Source organism: Acomys russatus, chromosome 12 (assembly GCF_903995435.1).
Source record: "Acomys russatus chromosome 12, mAcoRus1.1, whole genome shotgun sequence".
Lineage (NCBI taxonomy): Eukaryota > Metazoa > Chordata > Mammalia > Rodentia > Muridae > Acomys > Acomys russatus.
In genome coordinates, this window is record NC_067148.1 from 54307365 (window position 1) to 54333526 (window position 26162).

Consider the following 26162-nt stretch of genomic DNA (forward strand, 5'->3'; position numbering starts at 1 on the left):
TCAGAGAAATATTGTTACTCTCCTTTGCTTTGTCACTTCTCCTGAGCTTTAAAGTAAAACCTTCTATTTCTCTTGTGATCCAGAGTTAGCAGAATGTATTTGTTTAGTTTTACTTACACTGGGCAGCAGTTTTCAATGGGCTTTAAGATGGGCATGACTAGCCGGGCGTGGTGGCGCACGCCTTTAATCCCAGCACTCGGGAGGCAGAGGCAGGCGGATCGATGTGAGTTCAAGGCCAGCCTGGTCTACAAAGGGAGTCCAGGACGGCCAAGGCTACACAGAGAAACCCTGTCTCGAAAAACCAAAAAAAAAAAAAGAAAGAAAGATGGGCATGACTACGTCCCTATTGTATGTGATTAAGAAGGAGACTTGTAGCCCAGGCTGGCCTCAAACTCAGGGCCCCCTGCCTCCGCCTCCCAAGTGCTGGGATCAGCAAGGCTGTCCATAGTAAATTTGAGGCCCGAATGGCTTATACAGTGAGACGACATCTCAGAAAAGATAAAAGAAAAGAGAAGAAAGGTTCTACTCAGCAGCCAGTGGCTCAGTGCTGCCCTAGGCTGGCACTCTCTCCTTTAGCTGAAGCAGTCTGTTTCCTGGTAGTTCATCGGTTAGATACAGGGCTGGTGTTTTTCTGTTTACTTTTGGCTTACTCCATATCTAGGTTTGTATTCTGGTTTTATTCCTCTGTTTTTCTCTGGTTATACCTTTTTGTATGTTTTAAAGATTATTCCCAGAATTGTGATTTTGATCTTTAGCTTGTATTACCGTCTATTTAAAGCTAATGTCCTAGGCTGGGACTAGCTTGGTGCTTGCCTTGTGCGTGTGATTGAGGCCTTAAATCCAGCCTCCAGCACTGCAGACAAGTGGGCAGAGAGGGCTTAGTGGTAAAGGTGCTCACCTGACAGCCCGGGTGCATCCAGAACCCACTGACTGCTGAAAGTTGTCCTCTGCCTGTCACACACATGCCACAGCACATGCATACATACCTACACATACACACCCCTCATACACATCATGAGTAAACAAATGTTAAAGTTTAACCGTACAGTTAATGTACTACTTCAATAAACTGTAGAAACTTTGTAGCAAACCCTACCTTTGCATTTTCCCATAAAACCTGATGCTGTTTTATTTAAAGATACTATTAGCAGTGCCATCCTTCAGGGTACATATGGGGCAGGATTTTTTTCCAGGCAGTAGTGATAGGCTTTAAACATTTTTAGTGACATTTTTTAAAAAAAGATTTATTTATTTTATTTATTGCGTATGAGTGCTTTATGTGCAGAAGAGGGTATCAAATTACATTATAGATGGTTGTGAGCCACCATGTAGTTGCCGGGAATTGAACTCAGGACCTCTGGAAGAGCAGGCGGCACTCTTAACCACTGAGCCATCTCTCCAGCCCCCTTTAGTGACATTTTTATATGTATGTATTACATATGGTATAACACACACACACACACACACACACACACACAGTTTCTCTGTAGCTCTGCAGTGTTATGGGCAGCTAGTCTTGAATTCAGAGATCTGCCTACCTCTGTCTTCCAAGTGCTGGGATTGAAGGCGTGCACTACCATGCCTGGTTTTACTGATTATCTCTGTAACCTGCAGCAGGCGTTTGCAGTGTGTGCTGGATATGACCTCAGCCTGTGGTGATTGGTTACCTGTAGGCAGAGGGCTGTGGCCTCCTTAAGATGAGATCTATAGTCACATTACGCTCAGGCAAGGATGGGTGGAAGAGCAGGTGTGGTGCAGCGTGCTTGAGTCCCAGTTCTCAGAGTGCTGGAGCAGGAGACTGAGAGTAGGCCAGCCTGGGCTCAGAGGAAAGAACCTGTTAAAAAGTGGGGGTGGGGAGATGCCTCCGGCCAGAGTGACTCCTCTCTGGGGAAGCAGCACTAGGCTGGAAGTGAGCCTGCTACCATCTGTGGCAGAGCAAGGCTTCCTTTTTGTGCAGAAGTGTCATGGCCCGTGATTGATGGAGGATTACAGAAAGATAAGAAAAGATGTGGTTTTGTCATCCTCTTAAGAGTGTTTTCCAGCCGGGCGCACGCCTTTAATCCCAGCACTCGGGAGGCAGAGGCAGGCGCATGGCTGTGAGTTCAAGGCCAGCCTGGTCTACAAAGCGAGTCCAGGACAGCCAAGGCCACACAGAGAGACCCTGTCTCAAAAAAACAAGAGTGTTTTTCAGATATGGTTGTTTAACTGTATGTCTACACTTAAATTAGTGAGGGTATTTATCAAAAACAGATGTCTGTAGGCCCCACTCAACAGCACAATCAATACCTAGTATATGATCTAGGAGCCTGCATTTTAGTCTTAAACACAGTGATGTTTAACAGTAGCTGCTATCAGGGTCTCCCTTGCTGTCCCCTACCTTTTATGAACCAGAATCATGCTATCTTTAAGATGTACACATGTGAGATGCTGATTTTTGTTGTTGTTGTTGTTTGGTTGGTTGTTTTTTGTTTTTTGAGACAGGATTTCTCTGTCTTTAGCCTTGGCTATCCTGGCCTCGAACTCACAGGGATCCACCTGCCTCTGCTTCCTGAGTGCTGGCATTAAAAGCGTGCACCACCATGCCCAGCTGTGAGGTGCTGATGAAACAGTTTGGTCATAGTCATAGAATTCTAGAGCCTACGTAAAGGTGCCTGACAGGATCGTGCTAGCTCAGCAGCCTTACACTATGAAGGAGAAAACTGATGATACCTGAGGGTCCAGTGGCCTTTACAGCTTGTTAGTTCATAATGAATAAGGTATTTTGTCAATTATAGGTTAGAAATTCTGTAAAAGTTTTCTGCACTAAGTAATTATTTGTGTATGGTTTAGTGTTGTTGGTTTTGGTTTGGTTTTTGGCCGGGGGGTGGGGGGGGCTACTTTTCGAGACGGGGTTTCCCTGTGTAACAGCCCTGGCTATCCTGGACTTGCTTTGTAGACCAGGCTGGCCTTGAACTCAGAGATCCATCTGCTGTTGCCTCCTGAATGCCGGGATTAAAGGCATGCGCCACCACCGCCCAACATTAGTGTTTTTTAAACCCAGTTTGAAATCTGTCTTTTAGTAGACTTATTATTTAAGCCACTTACAGTGTGTTCCTAATTATAATATAGGTGGGTTTACATTTCCTCTCTGGCTCTTTTTCTGCCTAAAGTACACTGCTACAAACTGCTGTATGGTTCGAGATAGTAAGTGAAGTCAAAGTCACAGCTATAATTAAAACATCTGAATTATAAACTTGAAAGCAATCATAATTTTTAAAATTAAAAAAATGAATACATAATAAAGTACATAAATAGCCCAAATGAAGGAAGAGAAAAGAAAGGTGATGGAGTGTACAGGACCCTCTATATTACTTGCTTTACTGTACATATTTTTGTTTTACATTTCAAAGCTAATGCCTTTGTGTGTGTATTCGCCATTTCTGATGCTCTTTTTCCTTTGTATAGATGTAGATTCTCCTCCTTCTGCTTCAGCGCTTTATTATTTACTCTACCGAATGTCTGGGTGCTGTCATCAGCCTCTGGCTGTTGGGTATGGAGTGGTAGGCTGATGTTGTTTCTTTACTTTTTAAAAAAGTTTCATTTATGTGTATAAGTGTTTTGTCAGAACGTATGGTGTGCACCCCAATCGTGCATCCTGGTAGCGTCCAGCAGAGGGCGCCAGAGTCCCTGGAACTGCAGTTAGAAGAGGAAGTGAGTTTCTGTGAGCGCAAGTGCTTTTAAACATGGAGTCATTTTCCCAGCCCGCCTCCCATCTCTGTCAGGACTTAAGGCTGTTGCTCTATCTTCTAACCTGTATGTATTACTATTCTGTTTTATATGTAAAATGAGTCATTTATAATTTAAAAGACTCTGACTAGTATTAAGCAGTTTCATCCTTAGGTGTATTTTTTTTTTATGGTTTTTGCTAATGGGATTCATAGAGTCACTTGAGCCTATGGATTAATAGTTTTCATTACATTTGGATTTTCTGGGGCTCATTATTTCTTAAGATATTCCTATATTCCTCTTTCTTCTTTGGAGACTTAAAATATATGCATATTAGAATGCCTGACATTTTCTTATGGTCAGATGATAGATATTCTATATTCTGCTATGCCTGTTTTATGTTTCACTTTTTAATGTAATTTCTTCAAGTTCCTTATTCATTTCTTTTGTGTTATCTGTTGATCTGACCTCCTGTGTTTTATTCACGTTTTTTCCACAGCACTAGAAAGTCAGAGTTTTGAATATTCATATCCCTTTCCTCCCTGGACCTGTCAGGGTTTCTTGTGCTCCACCTTTCACGGGGTTGGTGGATGGTTTCTGTCCTTGTGTAGTAAGTCTGCTGTCTTTGTTAGTTGTGAGTCTGTTTGTTGCTGCTGTTGAGTTTTTTCTATTCATGGTTTGTTTGTTTTCCTGATTTTTCCCTATCTGTTGGCTTTGTTGTTGTATACTAGACGTTGACGGTTTTACTCTTGTTGCATGCCAGTTGTTTCTGCAGTCAGTTACATACACTGGGACTCTTACCCTAGAGCCTAAATTCGTTCCCTGAGTAGCCTGCCTGGGGAGCTTACCCAACTGTCAAGCGCCCCTTCTCCCGCTAACCCTACGGCGCTGTGCTGTCACCCTTTGTACTGTAGAGGTGACTTTCACTGTAGTATGGACACAAGGACCTTACCACAGGGAGTCTGTCACCTGATCTCAAGTAGTTAGTTCCTCAGGCTCTTACCTGTATGTAGTTCCAGTGTCCCCTGTAGACTCAGGGGGCCTTCTCAGATGGATGTGTGGAGATGTGACCTCGAATCCTAGCACTTCAGGCCTGAGGCAGAAGAAACCAAAGCGGAAGGGGACCAACTCTCCAAAGCCTTCTCCTCTCAGGATTTTGAGCCCTGCAGATTTTCACAACATTGGCCTTCCTGGATTCTCCACTTGAATTTGCCTGGTGTAGAGCCCTGTCTTTCCAGGCAGTCAGCTGTGGCAGTTTCACTTGTTTGGCTAGCCACTCAGTTTTTTGTTTTGTTGTTTTTCCCTGTGACAGGGTTTCTCTGTGTAATAGCCCTGGCTGTTCTGGAACTTTCTTTGTAGACCAGGCTGGCCTCGAACTTACAAAGATCCTCCTGCCTCTGCCTCCCAAGTGTTGGGATTAAAGGCCTGCACCACCACACCCTGCTAGCCACTCAGTTTATGAGGATACATTTGGTCATTGACACCATCTTTGTTAGAAGTGGGAGAGCATGTTTAAGAGCTTTATTCCTTTTTGTTTGTTTCTTTTGTTTGTTTGTTTGTTTCGTTTTGTTATATTTTTTGAGACTGGGTTTCTTTGGGTAGCCCTGGCTGTCCTGGAACTCAATATGTGTAGACCAGGGCTGGTCTTGAACTGGCAGAGATCTGCATGTGCTAGATTTAAAGGTGTGTACAACTGCTTTTCCTCTTCCTCCTTCCTTTTTTGGTTTTTCTTTTCTTTTTCTTTTTTTGTTTTTGTTTTGTTTGTTTTTCCACACAGGGTCTCTCTGTGTAGCCTTCGCTGTCCTGGACTCATTTTGTAGACCAGGCTGGCCTCAAACTCAAAGCGATCCGCCTGCCTATGCCTCTCGAGTGCTGGAGTTAAAGGCATGCGCCACCACTGTCCAGCTCCTTTTTTGATTTTTCAAGACAGGGTTTCTCTGTGTAGTCTTGGCTGTTCAGGACTTGCTTTGTTGACCAGGCTGGCCTCAAATCCAAAGAGATCCACCTGCCTCTGCCTCCCAGAGTTCCGGGATTACAACAGGTGTGTGCCACCATGACTTACTTATTTCTAGTTTTTAAAAAGAAACATTTTTTTACTGTAACAAGTTAAAATAGAAGTGGCTGTGTTATCTTGTATAGTCTCTTGGATAGTACACCATGGAAATATTGTCTGTTTAGCCAGCTTTACAGGATAGGCCCATGCTACTTACTCTATTAAGGCATTTAAAAAACCTTTCATGGCCAATAGAGTTAGGGACGTGGTTGGGAAGTCATTTTTTTTCATATTACTCATGTAACATATGGGAGTCGTTTTATAACTATATATGTGTGGAGAGGCGGCGATGGGCACTGATGAGAGAAGGCAAGCAGCCAGAGCGAGGGCCAGAAGTGCTGGAAACTAAGAGTAGGGAAAAATGCTTTGACCTGAGGTAGATGCCCATGTTTGGGAGGCTGAGACAGGAGGATTGCATGAGTTTGAGGCTAACCTGCGCTCTGTTGGAGTACCAGGTGATGCCCTGTCTACAGACACTTTGAGAGTTCTTAGGGCTTTGGGCTGTCCTGAAGCCTGTTAGACCTTACCCAGCTGCCTTTGCACCAGGCTCCTCACACCCGTCAGCTTGGGCCCATTTCTCTGTCCAGAGCTTTAACCTCTACTTAAATGTTGATTGCTCACTTCATATGTAGCAGTGTTCTCTTCTTTTCTCTCCTCCTCCTCTTTTTTATGTGTATAATGCTTTGCCTGCAGATATATCTGTGTATCGCATGTCTGGTATGACAGTGGCCAGAAGAGGGCTCAAATCCTCTGGGGCTAAAGTACAAAGGGTTGTGAGTTGCCAAATTGGTGCTGGGAATTACACCTGGGTCCTCTGGAGCAGCGTCCATCACTCTTACCCACTGAGCCATCTTTCTAGCCCTACTTCCTCCTTTTATTTTTCCTCCTCCATTTTCCTTTATCATGACAGGATCTTCCTGTGTATCCCTAGGTGGCCTGCTGGTTGTTAGTAGACCTCAAACTCATTGTAATCTCCTGCCTCAGCTCTCTTTTTGCTTTTTCCGAGACAGGATTTCTCTATGTAACCTTGGCTGTTCTGGACTCGCTTTGTAGACCAAGCTGGCCTTGAACTCACAGCGATCTGACTGCCTCCACTTCCTGAGTGCTGGGATTAAAGGTGTGCGACACCACATCAGGCTTTCTGAGTGTTGGGGTTACATGTGTGCTTTACCATACCCAGCTTCTTTGAACTCTTAGAAACAAAATTAAAACAAATACAGTACAAAATGTATAAATATTCTTGATGGACATAGTTTTTTAATCCTAGCACTCAGAAGCAGAGGTGAGTGGATTTCTGTGAGTTTCAGGCCAGCCAGGGCTACATAGTAAGATCCTGTGTGCTAGTTTGCTATATCTGTGATAAACACCATAACCAAAAGCATTAACTCACTCACTCACTCATGACCAAAGGGTTTATTTAGCTTACTGTCCTGATCTCAGTTGCCGGTGAGGAGCTCCAGCAGGAGCAGAGGGAGAAACCTTGCAGGTTAGTCTCAGGACCATGTTCAGCTTCTTTCCACCTGGCCCAAGGCAGCCCTGCCCACCATGGTGCCTCACAGACTTGGCTGCAGGCCACTCTGATGGAGCAGCTCCTCTTCCCGAGTAACACTAGCTTATGTCACGTTGGCACGCCTAACTTAACTCGCACACCCTGGCTCAGACAACAGCAAAACCACTCACTTTGCCCAGTTACTGTCTGATTCAGTTGATGGCTCTACAGTTGCAGTTCTGAAAAGCATTCACGTCTCTACACTTCCTTTACCTCCTCAGTCTCTGTCACACCACACCATGGAGCGGTGCCCTCGCTAGGTGGCCTCACATCACCCAGTGTGACAAACTAGTGGGAATCCATCTGTCCTTCTCTTCCTCTCTTGGTGGTCATCAGCACCGTTGAGTCCTGCCTCAGGGCCCTTTGCTTAGCATCCTTGAAATCAGCCTTTTAGCTTTCATCTATGCTCAGTCGCCCCCTCCCACAGCTGCAGCAGATCTGCCTTGAGGTGTGGACATGTGTGGACCACAGTGATTGTTTTAACATAGACTTTTCTGAATGCAGTGTTAACTCTCAGAAGACATAAAAGTATTTTCATGAGAGTTTCCCCTACGTGCGCCTAGTAGATGACACAAGAGCATTTAATATTTGTTGTTTAATGACTATAAATACTAATTATGGTTTTCAGAGATACTCTCAGCTTTAGTCTATTATAGAGTCAGAGTTTGCCTTTCTCTGTATTTTTTCACAAGCTGTTAGTGCTCTTGATGAGCATAAACTTTTTTTTTTTTTTGAGCAGAGTTTCACCCTGTAGTCCTGTTTGTCCTGGTACTCATTATGTAGATGAGGCTGGCCTTGGACTCACAGAGCTTTGTCTGCATTTGCCTCCACCTCCCAAGTGCTGGGAGCCACCACACAGGCTAAGGACCGTAGTTTCTTTTTTTGTTGTTTTTATTTTTCAAGATAAGGTTTTTCTGTGTAGCCTTAGCTGCCCTGGAGCTCACTCTGTAGACCAGGCTTGTCTTGAAATCATAGAGATCTGCCTGCCTTTGCCTCCTGAGTGCTGGCCTTAAAGGTATGCGCCACCACTGCCACCTAAAAACTAGCCAGTTACTGTATGCCTTTAAACTGAGTTTCTGCAGCCACTATGTGCAGCTAGAGGCCATAAAAACTGTGGTTGGAGACTATTCCTTGCTAGCACTGGGCTGACTGTAAGGTAGTTCCTGTAATTCTTTGTGCCGCTCTAGAAGCATGCACTGCTTGAGCAGGCAAGGGCCCCTTGTGTTTCAGAGTGTTCTAAGGAGTGTTTCTGATGTCTCTGCTAGTTGGTGTGGATGACTACAGCTCAGAGTCTGATGTGATTATTATACCTTCAGCCCTGGACTTCGTCTCACAAGATGAAATGTTGACACCGCTGGGCAGGCTGGACAAGTATGCTGCAAGTGAGAACGTATTTAACAGGTGTGTATGGTCTCTTCATTTACATGAAAGAGGAAGAAGGGGGTTCCCAATCTAATTGGGGATATAAAATTATCCCCCCAGAGGAGGTATCAGGTAAAATCAGTGTCCCCGTTTATGGCCTGACCTGTATTGTACATGGTCTTCCATTCGTTGCTTTTTTTTTAGTTGTTGGGCTAATTTGGTTATTCATTTAATTGCTTATTGGGGAGGGTATTGTTCTACTAATGATGTGACAAGCTTCGCGTGTGTCAGGGCACAGCAGTGACCGAGAACTAGAATCCTTTCTGACACACTATTACTGAGGTTGAGGTCTCTGCATCAGATTTTTTTGGAATCTCGTCTTGACTTAATTTTTTTTTTTTAGTTGAAATAATAAAACTCATGCTAGTAAATATAGCATTAACATAATGAAGATGAGTACATTTTACCACTATCATGATGGGAGGAAAACTGAAGTAGAAATTTCACCAATTATTTGGATAAAGACTTAGAAAATGGTAATAATCTTATCAATAAATTCATTACCAACTTTTGCTTCTTAGAAAACTGCAAGTTTTTAGTATGTAATTTGCAACAAGAAAAATTGTCTTTATGAAACATAAGGATTCTGTATTTAAAATAACAAGCACCGATGGCACTGAACACCATCTAATTTTTTTCCTTTGTAGACAAATGGTGGCCAGGAGTTTGCTGGATACTCTGAGGGAAGTCTGCGATGATGAAAGAGATTGTATTGCTGTTTTGGAAAGAATTAGCAGATTAGCTGATGACTCAGGTATATGTTTACAAAATACATTTATTGTTTCTAGAAAGGCTCTTTTACTAAAAATTCGTATTTCTTTTCTTTTTTTTTTCTTTTTAAGATTTATTATTGTGTATACAATGCTCTACCTGCATGTACATCTGCAGGCCAGAAGAGGGCATCAGATCACATTATAGATGGTTGTGAGCCACCATGTGGTTGCTGGGAATTGAACTCAGGACCTCTGGAAGAGCAGTCAGTGCCTTTAACCGCTGAGCCATCTCTCCAGCCCTAAATTTGTATTTCTAAACCTACTGGAGAACACTGTGGTAAGAGATTTCTTTAAGTTTTCTGAGAGCTTGACAGATGACCCTACTTCTAACCCCAGCACGCTGGCAAGAGCTTGTGTTCAAAACTATCCTAAGGAAATTACTAGACCCATGAGTCATAAAGGAAAAAATCCAAACAGTTTATAATATGCCCCGTTAGTTACTTTTGGAAATTTCTCATCAAAATAAACCTAAGAAATTGTCTTATCATTTATGTTAATATCTAGAGTCATTAACAATTTTTTAAAAGACGTGTTTATTTTACATATGAGTATTCTATGTACACGCCAGAACAGGGCACCAGATCTCACTATAGATGGCTGTGAGCCACCATGTGGGTGCTGGGAATTGAACTTTGGAACCTTTGCAAGAGCAGCCAGTGCCCTTAACCTCTGAGCCATCTCTCCAGCTCCATCATTAACAATTTTTAAGTAACTTAGAATAAATTCTGATTTACATGACAAAACATTGTTTTTGTTTTGAGACAGTCTCTCCTTGTAGCCTTGGCTGTCTTGGAACTCTTTATAAAATAGACCAAGTTGGCCTTGAACTCAGAGAGATCCACCTGCCTCTATCTCCTGAGTTCTGGGAGTTCTGAGTTCAGGGTTTTTCTGTGTAGCCTTGGCTATCCTGGATTCTCTTTGTAGACCAGGCTGGCTTTGAACTCACAGGGTTCTGCCTGTCTATGCCTCCCAAATGCTGGGATTAAAGGGCTATGCCATCATGCCTGTAAAATGAAAGTTGGCTTATTGTTAAAACAAAGGAGAGTTTTCTTAAGAGATAAGCGCCAAGCGTGGTGGCGCAAGCCTTTAATCCCAGCACTCAGCAGAGGCTGGTGATCTCTGAGTTTGAGGCTAGCCTGGTCTATAAAGTGAGTCCAGGACTGCCAGGACTACAAGAGAAACCCTGTCTGGGGGGGGGGGGGGGTGTTGGGGGGGTGGGTGACTGGGAAGAGGTAAAGGTGAGCCTGCCATGGCAGTTCATGTTGGTCATCCTAGCTCTTAGAAGACCAGGACAGGGTTGCTCCAATTTAAGGCCATCCTGGGCTGCATGCTAAGTTCCAGCTCGGCTGGGTTATAGAATTAGACCCTGTCAGGAGAGGTAGGGGCGAAGTTGATTTGAAAATTAGACAATAATGATGTGTTATTTTTTTTGAGATGTATCTTTTTTTGTGGTAAAACAAACAGTATAAAATATGGCATTTTGAGGTAAGTTGTATATGTGGTATGTGCGTGTACATGCACACAGAGGCCAGAGGATGGCATCAGGGCTCCTGCTGTGTGACTGCCTTACTTCCCTGGGGACAGGGTTTCTCACTGGATCTGGAGCTTGCTGTTTGGCTATGATGACTGCCCAGCAGGTCCCAGGATCTGTGTGTCCCCCTGGGCTACAGGGTCATAGCCACTTCCATGTGAGTGCTGCTGTTTGGAGTTCTGATCTGCCTGCTCGGCAAGCACTTACCCACTGAGCCGTCTCTCCAGCCCCAATAGCAGGCTTTAAGCCCGTATTATACTTAAATTTACAAATAATCCAAAAATAAAGGTTGAAATCTCTTTTTTCTTTAAGTCTCTTTATTTAAATGTTTTTTAATTTCTCACAAACTCTTTGTCTTCTCAACAGGACTAGTTTTTGTTTGTTTGTTAGTTTGTGTGGGTTTTTTTAGTTTTTTGGTTTTTTTTTTTTTTTTTTGGCTTTTCGAGACAGGCTCTCTCTGTGTAGTCTTGACTGTCCTGGATTCACTTTGTAGTCCAGGCTGGCCTCGAACCCACAGCGATCCGCCTGCCTCTGCCTCCCAAGTGCTGGAATTAAAGGCATGCGCCACCACGCCCGGCTCTGTTTTTTGGTTTTTTGAGACAGGGTTTCTCTGTGTAATAGTCTTGGCTGTCCTTGAACTCTCTTTGTAGATCAGGCTAGCCTCAAACTCACAGAGATCTGCCTGCATCTGCCTCCTGAGTGCTGGGATTAAAGGCCTGCGCTGCCCTCCCCCTCCCCCACCCTCCCTCTCCCCCCACCCTCCCCCACTGGCTGAACTAGTCTTTTAACAAGCAGTTCATTTATTAGCCTTAAAGTTTTAAGATACAAACCTAAATTTTTTTCAGAATGAAAAGACTTTCAAGTGTACTAGTGTGTCTTTTTTGTGTGTCACTCTTCTTGTGTTTGCATATTTGGAAGTGGCTTTAGGCCGTTTAATAAACTATAATTTTTTTGTTTGAATTACTTAGTTATGCAGCAGTTGTATTGGATTTGTTAGGTTGTCAAAGTACAGAGGGGAAAGAGCACGCTTGTGAGGAAATGAAAAGCTTAGAAGCCAGAAGAGTTGCAGGTGGCAGCTTTGGTCACAGCTGTGTGGGGTGGGGTTGTCATGTAGTTAGAAAAAGGAGGGCTAAACCGGGCAGTGGTGGCGCATGCCTTTAGTCCCAGCATTTGGGAGGCAGAGGCAAACGGATCTCTGTGAGTTCGAGGCCAGCCTGGTCTACAAAGTGAGTCCAGGACAACCAAGGCTACACAGAGAAACCTTGTCTCGAAAAACCAAAAAGGAAGAAAAAAAAAAAAAAAGAAAAAAAAAGAAAAGAAAGAAAGAAAAAGAAGGGCTAACCACTGTTAGTGTTAGCTCTCTGGACTGTAACAGTTAGCGGTGTGAGCTAGCTGGATTGTAACAGCGGTATGAGCTGTAGCTCTCTGGACTGTAACAGTTAGCGCTGTGAGCTGACTTGATGAGAATCACGGTGACAGGAAGAGTAATTGAGAAGTCATACAGATTGTTACAAAGATGAGTCATTCGAGAAAGATTGAAGAGCTACAGACCATTATGAAGTGGCTTGAGCTGGGAGAGTGGGGAAGGCTCTGGCTGCCCCTGTTCCCTGGTTGTGCAGGTGTGACCTTGGGGCCTGAGAGAGGCGGGTAGCCATTGGGAACTTCCCTGTAGGAGGTCAGCTTGGCTAGGCTTGTCTTTGTTCCTCCCGTGTCTCGCTCTTTAAAGCCCTTTCCATGGCGAGCTCTGGTTTTATTGTGCTGTGTTTAGGTGCAGATGGAGTCTGCTCAAATTTGCCAGTTTTCTAGAATTTGAGGGTTTATGTCTATCAGGAACCTTCAGCCATTAAGTTCTGGAATATTGCTTTTCCTCTATACAGGTTGTATTCCTGTGTGTATTTGAGGTAGGATTCATGTAGCCCAACTGGCCTTGAACTTGCTATATAACTGAGAATCTTGATCTTGGGGGGAAAAAAAACCCACACAGCTTTAAAAACTGGCTTATTCGTGCCGGGCGTGGTGGCGCACACCTTTAATCCCAGCACTCGGGAGGCAGAGGCAGGCGGATTGTTGTGAGTTCAAGGCCAGCCCGGTCTACAAAGTGAGTACAGGATGGCCAAGGCTACACAGAGAAACCCTGTCTCGAAAAACCAAAAAAAAAAAAAAAAAAGCTGGCTTATTTTTTTCTTATGAACTTTTGGTCCTCCTGACTTCAGTCCCAGGCGCGAGGGTTGCAGGCCTGTTCTGCCACGGCTAGTGTTCTTGCTTGTTGTTTTGTGTTTCCAGACGGGGTTTCTCTGTGTAGCCTTGGCTGTCCTGGACTCAACTCTGTAGACCAGGCTGGCCTTGAACTCACAGCGATCCATCTGCCTCTGCCTCCTGAGTGCTGGGATTAAAGGCGTGTCCCACCATGCCCAGCCGTGTTTAGTTCTGTGCAGTGCTGAGCATTTAGCCCGGGTTTTGGTGGATGCGAGGCATCCGAGCTGAGCTACATCCCTGGCTGAGTGGATATTTTTACCATGGTTGAGAATGTGGAGCTTTTAAACAGTGGAGGAGGAGGGGCTTGAGGATGACGGCCTTGTGAGTACGACAGCGATGACAGGCCTCCACGGCTTTTCACTATTTGTATCTTTCAGTCTTTTTATTTTCCTTGAGCATTCTGATAATCTGTCTCAGGAAAGTGGCTGCTGTGAAAGTCTGCCTGCCACCTGATCAGTCAGAGCTTTTTTGTTTTTTGTTTGTTTGTTTTGTTTGTTTTTGTTTTTTGTTGTTGTTGTTTGTTTGTTTGTTTTGGTTTTTCGAGACAGGGTTTCTCTGTGTAGCCTTGGTTATCCTGGACTCACTTTGTAGACCAGGCTGACCTCGAACTCACAGCAGTCCGCCTGCCTCTGCCTCCCGAGTGCTGGGATTGAGCTTTTTTTGTGCTGTTAATGAACCTCTCTGCTCTGGGGCTTCTTGGTCTGTTTCCGTGCTGTCTGGCTTTCCTTGCCTAGTTCTCTCTCGGTTGTGTCCTCTGCTGTTGTCTGTGCAGCAGAATGTTTGAAGTGGCTCACACGTCTCTGGTTGTTGAAGTCTTGGCATGCCAATCCTTCTGTTCTTAGTCTTTTTGCTGCCAAGGACTCATTTCCACGTCCCTGGGGGACTGAGTTCACTTACGGGGTCCCCGGGAATTCTGTACTTGCTCCAGCTGTGACGAGCTGTATGTCACCGTGGTGTGCAGTTGTTAGCAAGTAGACTGGTGTCATGCTGAATTCGTGGTGTTGTCCCTTTTAACTGATGTGATGCCTGTTGTCTGTGATGATTATTGTATAAAGTCTGGTCATGATCTTTATAGATGCTATTGAGAGGCAGAGCCACTGGTCCTGATAACTTCTCCTAGGGGTCTGACATCATGGGTCCTAGATGTCCTGTTATATACTGTCGTAGTTCCCAAACACTGTCTCTCCTGCCATAGACGCGATAGGGATGCCAGCTAGAGCCGCTGGCCCAGGTGAATGGGCTCATTGCAGATGCTTGGTGCTCACTGTGCTCACTGTGCGAAGTTCTCTATCCAGGGCACACTGTGACCGGTGGAAGTATGGGTTGGGAGTGACTTCCTTGATTTAAGGGAAAACTGCGGGTTAGAGAACACTGTGCGTTCTTAGCATGCTGGCTCCTAAGGAGCCGCAAGCCCAGACAAGAGCGGTTGTCTCCATGAAAGAATGTGTGTGTTCATGTTGCTGTTGTTTCTGTAGAGCCGACTGTGAGAGCAGAGCTGATGGAACAAGTGCCGCATATTGCACTGTTTTGTCAGGAGAACCGGCCTTCGATTCCATATGCTTTTTCCAAATACTTACTGCCAATTGTGGTCAGGTACCTTGCGGATCAGAATAATCAGGTAAGAGTTGCATTTTCTTGTTCTTTTTCTTTTTTATGTGCGCTAGTGTTTACCCGCATGTATGTCTTTGTGAAGGTGCCAGATCCCCTGGAACAGGAGTCCCAGACAGTTGTGAGCTGCCATGTGGGTGCTGGGACTTGAACCTAGATCCTCTGTAAGAGCAGACAGTGCTTTTAACCATTGACCCATCCGTCTCTTCAGCACCTCTTCTTAAAGGAAATTTATGTGACACAATATATGTAGAATGGCTTTACCCAAGTGATATAATCTGAATATTTTTCAGGTCTAACTTTATTATTATATTTTCCATGTTGGGCATCTAGCAAATGTATTAGCGCCCCCAGCGCTGTCATGCAGGGTGCCCTTGGTGTCCCTCTGCCAGGCTGTCTCTGTGAGAACTGAAGGGAATACTCACAAATGGCCGCTAGGTTTTGCAAGTTAGGGGTCCCTGCATTATTATTAGAAGCATTTTTCATTTGCAAAAATCACACTGTACAGAATTTGGTTTGGTTTGGTTTTTTTCGAAACAGGGTTTCTCTGTGTAGTCTTGGCTCTCCTGGAGCTTACTAGGTAGACCAGGCTGGCCTCGAACTCAGAGATCCACCTGCCTCTTGTGCCAATAACACTGCCCTCTCGGTTATTGTAGCGTTTTATGAAATCACGGCTGTGCTCGTTCATACTGTGGTGCTTTTCTTGGTAGGTGAGGAAAACCAGTCAGGCAGCTTTGCTGGCTCTGCTGGAGCAGGAGCTGATTGAGCGGTGTGATGTGGAGACGAAGGTGTGCCCTGTCCTCATAGAGCTCACGGCCCCCGACAGCAATGACGACGTGAAGACGGAGGCTGTGGCTGTAAGTCTGCTATTCTCCATTCAGGCAAACCTCAAGTTAGGCTTGAGGACGTGTTGTCCCAGAGAGTAAGCTAGGAAAGTACTAGATGAACCTGAGACTTTATTCACGCCTAAATGATACTCAGCGTTCACTCTTTGTGCCAAAAACATTGATCTTCTGTTGATATAAAAACGTTGTCACAAGGCCGGGCGTGGTGGCGCACGCCTTTAATCCCAGCACTCAGGAGGCAGAGGCAGGTGGATCGCTGTGAGTTCGAGGCCAGCCTGGTCTACAAAGTGAGTCCAGGATGGCCAAGGCTACACAGAGAAACCCTGTCTCGGAGAAAAAAAAAAAACGTTGTCACAGATATTGTTAGTAGTTCCAGGCCATCCACGAGAACAGAGATGATACTCCAGTTTCTGTCCTTGAAAAATCCTCTTTCATTATTACTTAGATACTCACTACCAATTAACAAAAAAAAAAATCAGATTTTTTTTCTTGGTAATATTTTTATTGTTGTGAAACTCATAAAACTAGCCATTTAAAGTACAGTGTTAAATGGCACTTAGTACAGTCAGAACATACACTGGTCACCCTTTCCGAGCTCCAACACTCGCTTCTGAACTTGAGAAATTGCTCAATAAAGAGCATGAGTTTTCCAAGAAGAGACTTGATACCCTATGAGCATATACAGGGGGAGGAGGTCCCCCTCAGTCACAGGCATAGGGGAGGGGAGTAAGGGGAAAATGGGAGGGAGGGAGGAATGGGAGGATACAAGGGGAGGGGATAACAATTGAGATATAACAAGAATAAATTAATAAAATAAAAAGAGCATGAGTTTTGGCATGCCTGTTGCTTTTGCTAAGGAGAGCCTAGCCGGGGAACAGAATTACGATGCTCAGCATTGGTAGGAAGCCTGTGGTTTCCCCTTATCTGGTTTGTTTGTTTTAGGAAAAAAAATTATAGTAAGTTGCCTAGATCAGACAGAGCTTCAAATTTCACCTGTATTTCTTTGAAATACAAAGCCAGCCACGGGAGTTGGGAGATGCAGACACGGGCTCCCGCCCTGCAGGTTAGGTGTTGTCCTAGGGACCGCGGCAGACCTGCAGGTCAGTGTGGGAAGAATTGCCAGCCTAACAGGCCATGCATATAATGAATGGACCTTGGGATTTGTTACGTATTTGATTACACACTTGTGTTTTCTAACGTTTAACAGAGAGGTCTGTCTTTCTGTTAGATTTTACACTTTAACACTCTAAAAAACATGTTTTGTTTTTTTTTTTTATTTTGGTTTTTTTGAGACAGAGTTTCTCTGTGTAGCCTTGGCTGTCCTGGACTCGCTTTGCAGACCTTGCTCGCCTCAAACTCACAGCGATCCTCCTGCCTCTGCCTCCCAAGTGCTGGGATTGAAGGCGCCACCACCACCCGGCTCTTTAAACTTTCTTAAATCTGCTTATTTATTCTGGTGGTGCTTATTTATTGTAGGTCCATTGGCATTTTCTGTGTAGGCTGTCATGTCATACATGACTAAGAGTCTCCTCTTTCTAACCTGCATGTCTTTTACTTTTTGTCATTTTTGCACAGTCTGGGAGTAGATATATTTGGAAAATGCTGACAGCGTCAGATTTCCTTCGGTACTAACTATGGGGGTGAACTAGTGTTGTAAAGCTGGTGTTGGGGAAAGGACCTTCCTGCTTTGCTCCATGCACTGTTAGTTGAACCTGCTACAGAGTGGTCTGTGTCTCTGCAAAGGTGGGGCCTGGCTCCCACCTGAGCTTCATTACCAACATTTGAAAGATGACCTCTCTACTGTGGAGTTTTCCCTCAGTGACACAGATGTACCTTTCTCAGACACAGTTTTGCCTTTTGAACAGGCACTCCTTTTGTTGTTGCTGCTGCTGGTGGTGGGTTTTTGTTTTTGTTTTTTTCTTTTTTCTTTTTTTTCTTTTTGAGACAAGGCTTCTCTGTAGCTCTGGCTGTCCTGGAACTCATAGTCCACCTGCTTTTACTTCCCAAAGTTAGTAGCAAAATGTTTAAGCCATTAAGTAATAGAAAATTAAAATTGGATTTTTTTTTCTAGATTTAGTACATTTGCAGTACATTGATTGGTTAATACATATTTCTTTTCTTTTCTTTTTACCCCCGAGACAGGGTTTCTCCATGTAGCCTTGGCTGTCCTAGACTTGCTTTGTAGACCAGGCTAACTCACAGGGATCCACCTGCCTCTGCTTTCTGAGTGCTGGGATTAAAGGCGTGCGCCACTACCTCCCAGCTAATACGTATTTCTTAATTTACTAAGTTTAACCGAAGAGGCCTTAGATGGTTTCAATATGATTTTTTTCCTCATTTAACTTAGATTATGTGCAAGATGGCTCCCATGGTTGGCAAGGACATCACAGAGCGGCTCATCCTCCCCAGGTTTTGTGAGATGTGCTGTGACTGTAGAATGTTTCATGTCCGAAAGGTATGTTCGCATCCAGTGTTTAAGAATATATGGTACCTGATATATGAAATTCAGTATTGTTTTCAAGGAACTCCATATGTGATACCGAAATGTTAGTGATGGTTTTGTTATAGGTCTGTGCTGCCAATTTTGGAGATATTTGCAGTGTGGTTGGCCAACAAGCTACAGAGGAAATGTTGGTAAGTATCTAAGGTATTAAAAAGAGTAAGCAACACACGGTGGTAGGGAGTTTATGAGCGCGGCCCCTTGACTGCAAACAAGAAAGATGTAAGTTTAGAACTGCAGGTTGGCTTTGAAAGGTGTTTTGATAAGGATGACTTATTAAGCATTAACGTGTGAGAAACGCTGATACACTGTTGGTGGTACACTTGTGCTCAGTATGTCAATTCTACTTTACTCAGTGGACTGTTCATCTTCCTAGGATACTTACTCACTTTGGTGGCACTTCGATCTCGTAGCCGAGTACTTAGGCTGTGCCATATGTGTGCCCTGGGTGCAGGTTCCTGTGTTTAGAATTTCTACACATCCTTTGGCAAAATGAGCTCAGGTGTAAGGTTTTGGATGACATCAAGCTGTGTTCATTGGTGCTTTTATAATTCTAGAGTGACTTATAAATTAGGTGTCGTTTATTGAGTACTGGTATTAAATCCCCTTGTCTTCACACAGCTGCCCCGGTTTTTCCAGCTGTGCTCTGATAATGTGTGGGGGGTCCGAAAGGCCTGTGCTGAGTGCTTCATGGCTGTTTCCTGTGCTACGTGTCAAGAAATCCGACGGACAAAGTTATCAGCGCTGTTCATTAACCTCATCAGTGATCCTTCACGTTGGGTAACATTGTTTTTAAAATAATTTGGGTCTGTTTTAAAGTAAATGTGATTTTTGTTTTGTTTTAATATTTAATTTTGTTATTTTGTTTTGCTTGTATGTATGCATGTGTACCACATGTCTGTCTGGGCCTGGGAGAGACCAGAAGAGAGAATTAGTCCCGGAAACAGAGTTACAGGCAGTTGTGAGTTACCATGTAGGTGCTGGGAACTGATTCCAGGGCCTCTGGAGGAGCTGTTAGTGTTCCTAGCTGCTGAGCCATCTCCAGCCCCACGATTTAAAATTTAGGAAATAATTTGCTCCAGGCACAGGTGGCGCACACCTGTAATCCCAGCACTTAGGAGGCAGAGGTAGCTGGACCTCTGAGTTTGAGGCCAGCCTGGTCTACAGAGTGAATTTCAGGACAGCCAGGGCTATGCAGGGAAACCCTATCTTGAGCTCTCTCCTGCAAGGAAAATATTTATAACTTATGTTACTCATATTCATAAGAGCAGAGAGTAGAAGGTTATTAAAGATTATTTTAGCTGAGCATGGCACATACTTTAAAACACAAAGATAGAACAAACTGTTAGAAAGTTTTCCTGTATGCTTCAAAAACAAGAAAAATAGAGAGAACCAAGATTGTCAAATAGGGCCGGGCGTGGTGGCACACACTTACAATCCCAGCACTCAGGAGGCAGAGGCAGGTGGATCACTGTGAGTTCAAGGCCAGCCTGGTTTACAAAGTGAGTACAGCACAGCCAAGGCTACACAGAGAAACCCTGTCTCAAAAAACCAACTATAAATATAGTAATAATAAAATGACAACAATAATAACAAATAAAACAGACACCCCCTCTTCGTGCCTTTGTTGACTGGCGTCTCTCCCTTCTCAGGTCCGGCAGGCCGCGTTCCAGTCTCTGGGGCCTTTCATATCTACTTTTGCTAATCCATCTAGCTCAGGCCAGTATTTTAAAGATGAAAGCAAAAGTTCAGAAGATTTATCAGCAGAAGACAAAGACAGGTATAATGTTAAAACTTTGTATTATATTTGTAAAAAGCATTCCCACTATTTTACCATAAATATTCTTTAATTAGTAAATATTTTATATTTTCTTTTTAAATACATGATTGTTATCTCTTCAGTTAGATATTAAATGAGAAAATGCATGGAACACATAGCTTGATGCCTCACACATAGAAAACTAAGTGACAAATTTGATGCTTACTGAGTAGTTGGTGAATTATTTGTCTAGGAAACTATTGCTGCTCAGAACACACAGGTTAATGCATATACAGTTTATTTACACTTTGTCTTTAAAAAGCTACTTTAATAATGTTTGCTTATATATATATATATATATAGTCTACTGTAACTTTTCCTTAGAGGCAGTTAATTTAATGTGGACCTTAGGTTCTCTGCCTACAGGGTGATCATTGTAACCCCTCAATTGAGGGAAGTATTCTGATGATTAGCTCTAAGTTAATAATCTTATTAAATAGAAGAACAGCTTTAAGATAACGAAAAGCTTATTAAAGGTTGAAAGTCTGATTTTAAGATGTGTACATTAAAGAATTTCAGTTGACACTTAGTTCTTAGGGTTTGTACGGTTACATAGAGAAGGGCTTGGGCGGACAGTGCATGAGGTGTGCGGAAGCTTCTGCAGTTGCACCCTTGCCGTGATGCTAATGACCATTTTCTTCTGTAGGTCTTGATACTGTGGTATTTGCTTTCTTGGTGTTTTGATTTGACAGTTCTTCCTTTCTTCTCTGCTGCCTTGTTTTACCTTTTTGCCTGTTCTCCTACTGTCCTGCCAAACACATCTGAGGTACTGTTTTTTTGTAAAGGAAGAAAATCTCTCTTAATTCAGTCTTCCTAGCAAGCACGGTCTTTGAAAATAATGCTAAAAGGAATTTAATAAAAATGGGGGGGTGGGGTGGAAATGTTACTTACTTTTCATCTTTTCAAGTCAGCTATTTTTTTAAAAAATGATCAATTTAAGTATACTGAAGATGGCACAAAGCTTGTTTTTAAATCTGAAAAGGGTCTAATAAATGACTATGTAAATATACAAGGAAGTGTATAAAATTGAGCATTTTCAGCAGAAGCATATAGTAAACATTATGTTCTCGGTCACAGACGCTAAGCTCTGCCCTTGTAGTATAAAGTCCGCAGGGCATGAGCACTGCCTGCCTGCCCTCTGGTAAGATGCAGTGGGCCTTGGGCTGTACTCCAGAGGCACGTGGCTCACGGAACATCTGTTTAACAACAGTTTGGGTTCCTGACTGACTTTGCGCTCTAATATGAGATGTGTCTTGGTGTCAAGTCTATATTGCTTATAGCACTGGACTATCCACAGTTGCCATTGAATTGTGTTAATAATTTAGTAAAGGAAAGAATTCCTGGGTGAAGAAGGACTTGTTTTAAACACTGTAAAAGCTTGGACATAATTACACATCATCATCTGGTATTGCTGCCGGGGACCAATTGTTCGTTTGCTTTGCCTTGAGCAGCACTGGCATATTTTCAAGCTAATTTTAAAAACCTGAGAACCCAATATGAACCTAGAATTTGGTTTCTGTCCTCAGCTTTTTCTCAGATCCCTAGAATTCATCTGGTATTGCTGCCGGGGACCAATTGTTCGTTTGCCTTGCCTTGAGCAGCACTGGCATGTTTTCAAGCTAATTTTAAAAACCTGAGAACCCAATATGAACCTAGAATTTGGTTTCTGTCCTCAGCTTTTTCTCAGATCCCTAGAATTCATAGTTCTCAATATCAGACAAAAATAAGAGATTTCCCCCCCGATATGTATGTTGTGTGTGTTTGTGTGTACCCATGTGAGTTAGCCATATGTGATACGTGCTGGTGCCCATAGAAGGTCTGCTATAGTGGAGTTGCAGGCTGTGTTAAGCCACGCAGTGTGGCTGCCCAAGAGCCAAACTTACGTCCTCAGCAAGAATGCTGACCTCTTCATGGCCGAGCCCTCTCTCCAGTGTGTGTGTGTGTGTGTGTGTGTGTGTGTGTGTGTGTGTGTGTGTGTGTGTGTCCCCGTCCGTGTCCGTGTGTCCGTCCCCTGAAGCCTTTACTGTCATGTAATGTTCTGGAAGAACTTAGAGATTACAGATTAGAGATTATCAGATCTATCAGGCTAGTAGTACTTGGGACAGAGGCTACTTAACAGAGACAGTAAAGCATTAAGGTTTGCTTTGATAAGTTGTTCATAGCCCAGTGAGGGAACACTTGCCTAGACTGTGCCCTGGGTTTGATTCCCATCTGAGCAAAAGTAATTATGCAAATGGACGCTTGTGTTTGTTAGAGTTGCCTCGTTCCTGGCTGCCTCCTGTTCAGCGTGCACTTTGCTCTCAGGGCTCACCCTGCCTTTTCCGTTACCGCTTTCTGTCAGGAATGTCCAGTCCTTACGTATTGTCTGTTAACAAGACACCTGTCTCCATGCTCACACCTCCCAGAGCCATCGCTTAACTCTGGGAAACTTGGGGTTGTGTAGCACTTGTCTGAAACCATGCCTTTGTAAGCTGTGTGTTTGCTGGCATCGCACTGTAGGGTGTAAGCGCATCTAGTGCAGCACTCTGCTTCTTACCTGTTTATGCTGACACTGTCACCGGGCCTGGCTCACAGCGGGCACAGTTTTTAATTCTTCTTTGGAAAGCCGATACATCTGTGCAGTAGCTCACCCTGCAGCACTTCCCAGTACCACCGTCCTGCCTTCCTCCCAACTATGTATCTTTTTATTTTCTTCTTCTGAATATTTGAGGTAGGGTCTCTCTGTAGCTCTGGCTGTCCTGGGCTCAAAGATCTGCCTGTCTCTGACTCCCAATGTGCCATTACACCTGGCTTTCCCCCTTTAATCCCATAAATAAAAATCTAATAAGAAGCTGTGAGTTTGATCTTCAAAACCCTAAGTATTGGGGCTAGAGAAATGGCTCAGAGATTAAGAGCGCTGCCTGCTCTTTCAGAGGTCTTGAGTTCGATTCCAGCAACCACACGGCAGCTCACAACTCTCTATACTGAGATCTGATGCCCTCTTCTGGTGTACATGCAGGCAAAACACTGTGTACACAATAAATATTTTTTTTCTTTTTTCTTTTATTTTTCAATAAATAAATCTTTAAAACAAAACAAAACAAAACCCCTAAGTCTCTGAACAATAAAATGAATTGTTGTTGGCATCAATCATTTGGAAACACCTTCCCTAATGTCAGCGGTTCATTTAATTACTTCATAATGTAATTATGAATTCAATTTGGAAGGTAGTATGCTGGTATTTGCTTTGATTTGGCGTGATTCTCTTTAACCAGATGTTCTGTGAGTGATATTCTCATTGAAGTAATTATACCAGATTTACCAGGTTGAATGGCCTCTGCTGAGGAAGTCCGAGGATGCTGGGGACTCATCTATACGGGAATCGGGAGCTCAGCTGAGACAGAGTCCCATGAAGCCAGGGCTAGTCTTGAACTCCTGATCCTCCTACTCCTGCCCGCCCTGTACTGGGATCACAGGCTGGTACCACTACACCCAGTTGTGTGTAGTGTTGTTCTTGAGAGAAACTTCTAGCCTACTTCTGGTGCTCTTGTATGCACAGATCTTAGCGGTAACTGTAATTCTTGAATCCAGCAGACTTTTACATTTCCTCTGTCCAAAACCACATCCGTCCTGTACCATAGCATTTCGATGCTTTTGGCAACAAGCTACATGGGCATGTCATGACTCTTAAAACAGCTCCAAGAGGAAGTGGAACTTAGGATTTTTTTTAATACTTTGGACAGTCAAAATCACAAACATACAGTATCTCCCCAGAACCTAGTACTGGGCAAACTCTGATATCTTACATTTTGTGTTAAAAAGCAGACATAAGGACTAGAGGGTGGCGCAATAGTTCTGCTCTTTCAGAGGGTCCGGGTTCAATTCCCAGCACCACATAGATACAACTTTCTGTAACTTCAGTTCCAGGGGATCCAACACCCTCATACAGACACACATGCACGGAGAGCACCAATGCACATAAAAATAAATCACTTAAAAAAGGGAGAGAGGAGAAGGTCTGGAGAGATGGTTCAGTGGTTAAGAGCACTCCAAAGGACCTGGGTTCAATTCCCAGCACCCACGGCAGGTCACCAACTGTCTGTAACTCTAGTTCCAAGGGATCTGACAGTCTTACAACACTGTACATAAAATTAAATTAATTATTTTAAAAAGAAAACAGAAGTAAACTCAGTGTTTTAAGTTTGTTGACTAATGGGTGGACAGGAAGAAATTACTTCATTAGATTGCCAGTGGGAATGCTAAAATTAATACAAAGGTGAGATGGTAACCATGGTTTTAGACTATTTCTCTGTTCAGAGTGACTGTTAGATTTTGTGTGAGCTGTAAGTGTGGGCACCTTTGTCAGACGGTAAGATCTCAAGTTTCACCCTGCTCAGCCCCTGTTGCCAAATACCTAGTCACAATAATTTTACTTTTTTATGTAGAATGACTCTGGAAAAACTACAGACTACCATAGTGAAACCATCTCCCTACCCCCCTCCCCAACTACCACAGCAAAGCTGTCCCCTTACCCACACATCCCAGTGTTGTTTTACCCTGTTTGTCTATATTTCCCCGCCCCCTGAAGTTGTTGTTGTTGTTTTCCTCCGATACTTTACTTTGTATTTTTTCAAAGCACAGTCAATCACCACATAGCTGTAGTCCAGTTACTAACGTTAGGAAATGGGTCGGTTCTGTTGTTTAATAGGACAGAATGCCTGGAAATGTATAGTTTATACACATTGGAACTAAACATCTTACACAGGAGCGCTGGCTTCAAGAGCTGTTGGAAAGAGCGTGCACGCCATCAGTGACTCAGGAGCAACAGAGGAGCCTCGCAGGCCCTGAAGGCTGGATTTCACTTAGGAGGCCCGTGCAGCTCAGTTTCTTCATATGTGGCACACAGAGACAATGATTGTGTATCATATATTGTATAGTTATGGAAGGGAAACACCAGGTATCAAAATGCTGTTACTGTGTGCTGTGTTTTTAGATGATATATGCATTTTAAATTTTAATTTAAAATTTAAATTTTCAAAAAATCATGTTTTTAGAAATGTTTCTGAAAATGACTACAAAATGGAGCTCAGTGTTTTCATGAACACCTACCTACATGGGGCTGGAGAGACAGCCCAGTGGTTAGAGCACTGGCTGTGCTTCCAGGGGACCTGTCTGCACACACGCAGGCAACACACATCTTTAAAAGAAAACCTAAGGGACTGTTAAATTGATACCATAAATATTAATATCACCCTTAGTTTTCTTTTTCTGTTTTTTAAAAATTTATCTGTAATTTATGTATTCACTTTACGACATGATCACAGCGCCCTCCCTCCTCTCCGCCCAGTCCCTCCCTTCCACCCTCTTCCCTTTATTCCCCCCCCCCCTTGTCCTCAGGAAAGGGAGGCCTACACCATGACACCCCAGCACATCAAGTCCCAGCAGGACTGAGCACATCCTCATCCCCTGAGGCCCAGGCGAGGCAGCCCAGGCAGAGTGGAGTGCGCAGAAGCAGGCGGCACCGCTCAGCTCACCAGGCCAGGAGACCAAACTGCTCATGGTTACATGCACCACCCTTGTTTTTCACACTCCCCTTAAATTGATTTTTTTTTTCCCTGACTGAAAATTTTAGACTTTTTTTTTAACCTCTCAGATGCTTTTTATTTTTTCCAAAAGACTGTATTTAAAGGTGCATGGTGCTCTGTGAGAAAACATTTTTCTTTACCATATTCAACTTGCAAATTTACATCTTCATTCATCCTTATTTCTCTTTCTCCCTGTTTAATCGTGTCACATGAGCCGGGGTCCTCTCAGACATTGCTCACCTCAGAATCTCCACTCTCTTCACCCCTGACCTCCACCTTAGCCTCACATCATGTGTGCCATTCCTGTATCTGGGCTTTGCTGATCAGCCAGTTTGCACCATTAGTATTTCTTGCCTTGTTTGTTTGTTTGTTTGAGACAGGGTTTCTCTGTGTAGCCTTGGCTAGCCTAGTCTCACTTTGTAGACCAGGCTGGCCTCAAACTCACAGTGATCCACCTGCCTCTGATCCCAAGTGCTGGGACTAAAGGTGTGCACCACTGTGCTATTTCTCATCCCTTACACCACTAGGCCCTGGACC

At 43.7% G+C, this 26162-nt stretch overlaps 1 protein-coding gene across 1 annotated transcript in view; it reads left to right on the forward strand.

The window, feature by feature from the left end:
• The window catches only part of Ppp4r1 (protein phosphatase 4 regulatory subunit 1), a 55610-nt gene that overhangs the window by 12343 nt on the left and 17105 nt on the right, over positions 1-26162 (forward strand). Inside the window, exons 3-10 of the mRNA XM_051154449.1 lie at positions 8573-8708; positions 9377-9483; positions 14765-14907; positions 15608-15754; positions 18090-18197; positions 18311-18376; positions 18864-19022; positions 19895-20022. Coding sequence (XP_051010406.1) covers positions 8573-8708; positions 9377-9483; positions 14765-14907; positions 15608-15754; positions 18090-18197; positions 18311-18376; positions 18864-19022; positions 19895-20022 — 994 coding nt within the window. The remainder of the gene's footprint in view (positions 1-8572; positions 8709-9376; positions 9484-14764; positions 14908-15607; positions 15755-18089; positions 18198-18310; positions 18377-18863; positions 19023-19894; positions 20023-26162) is intronic.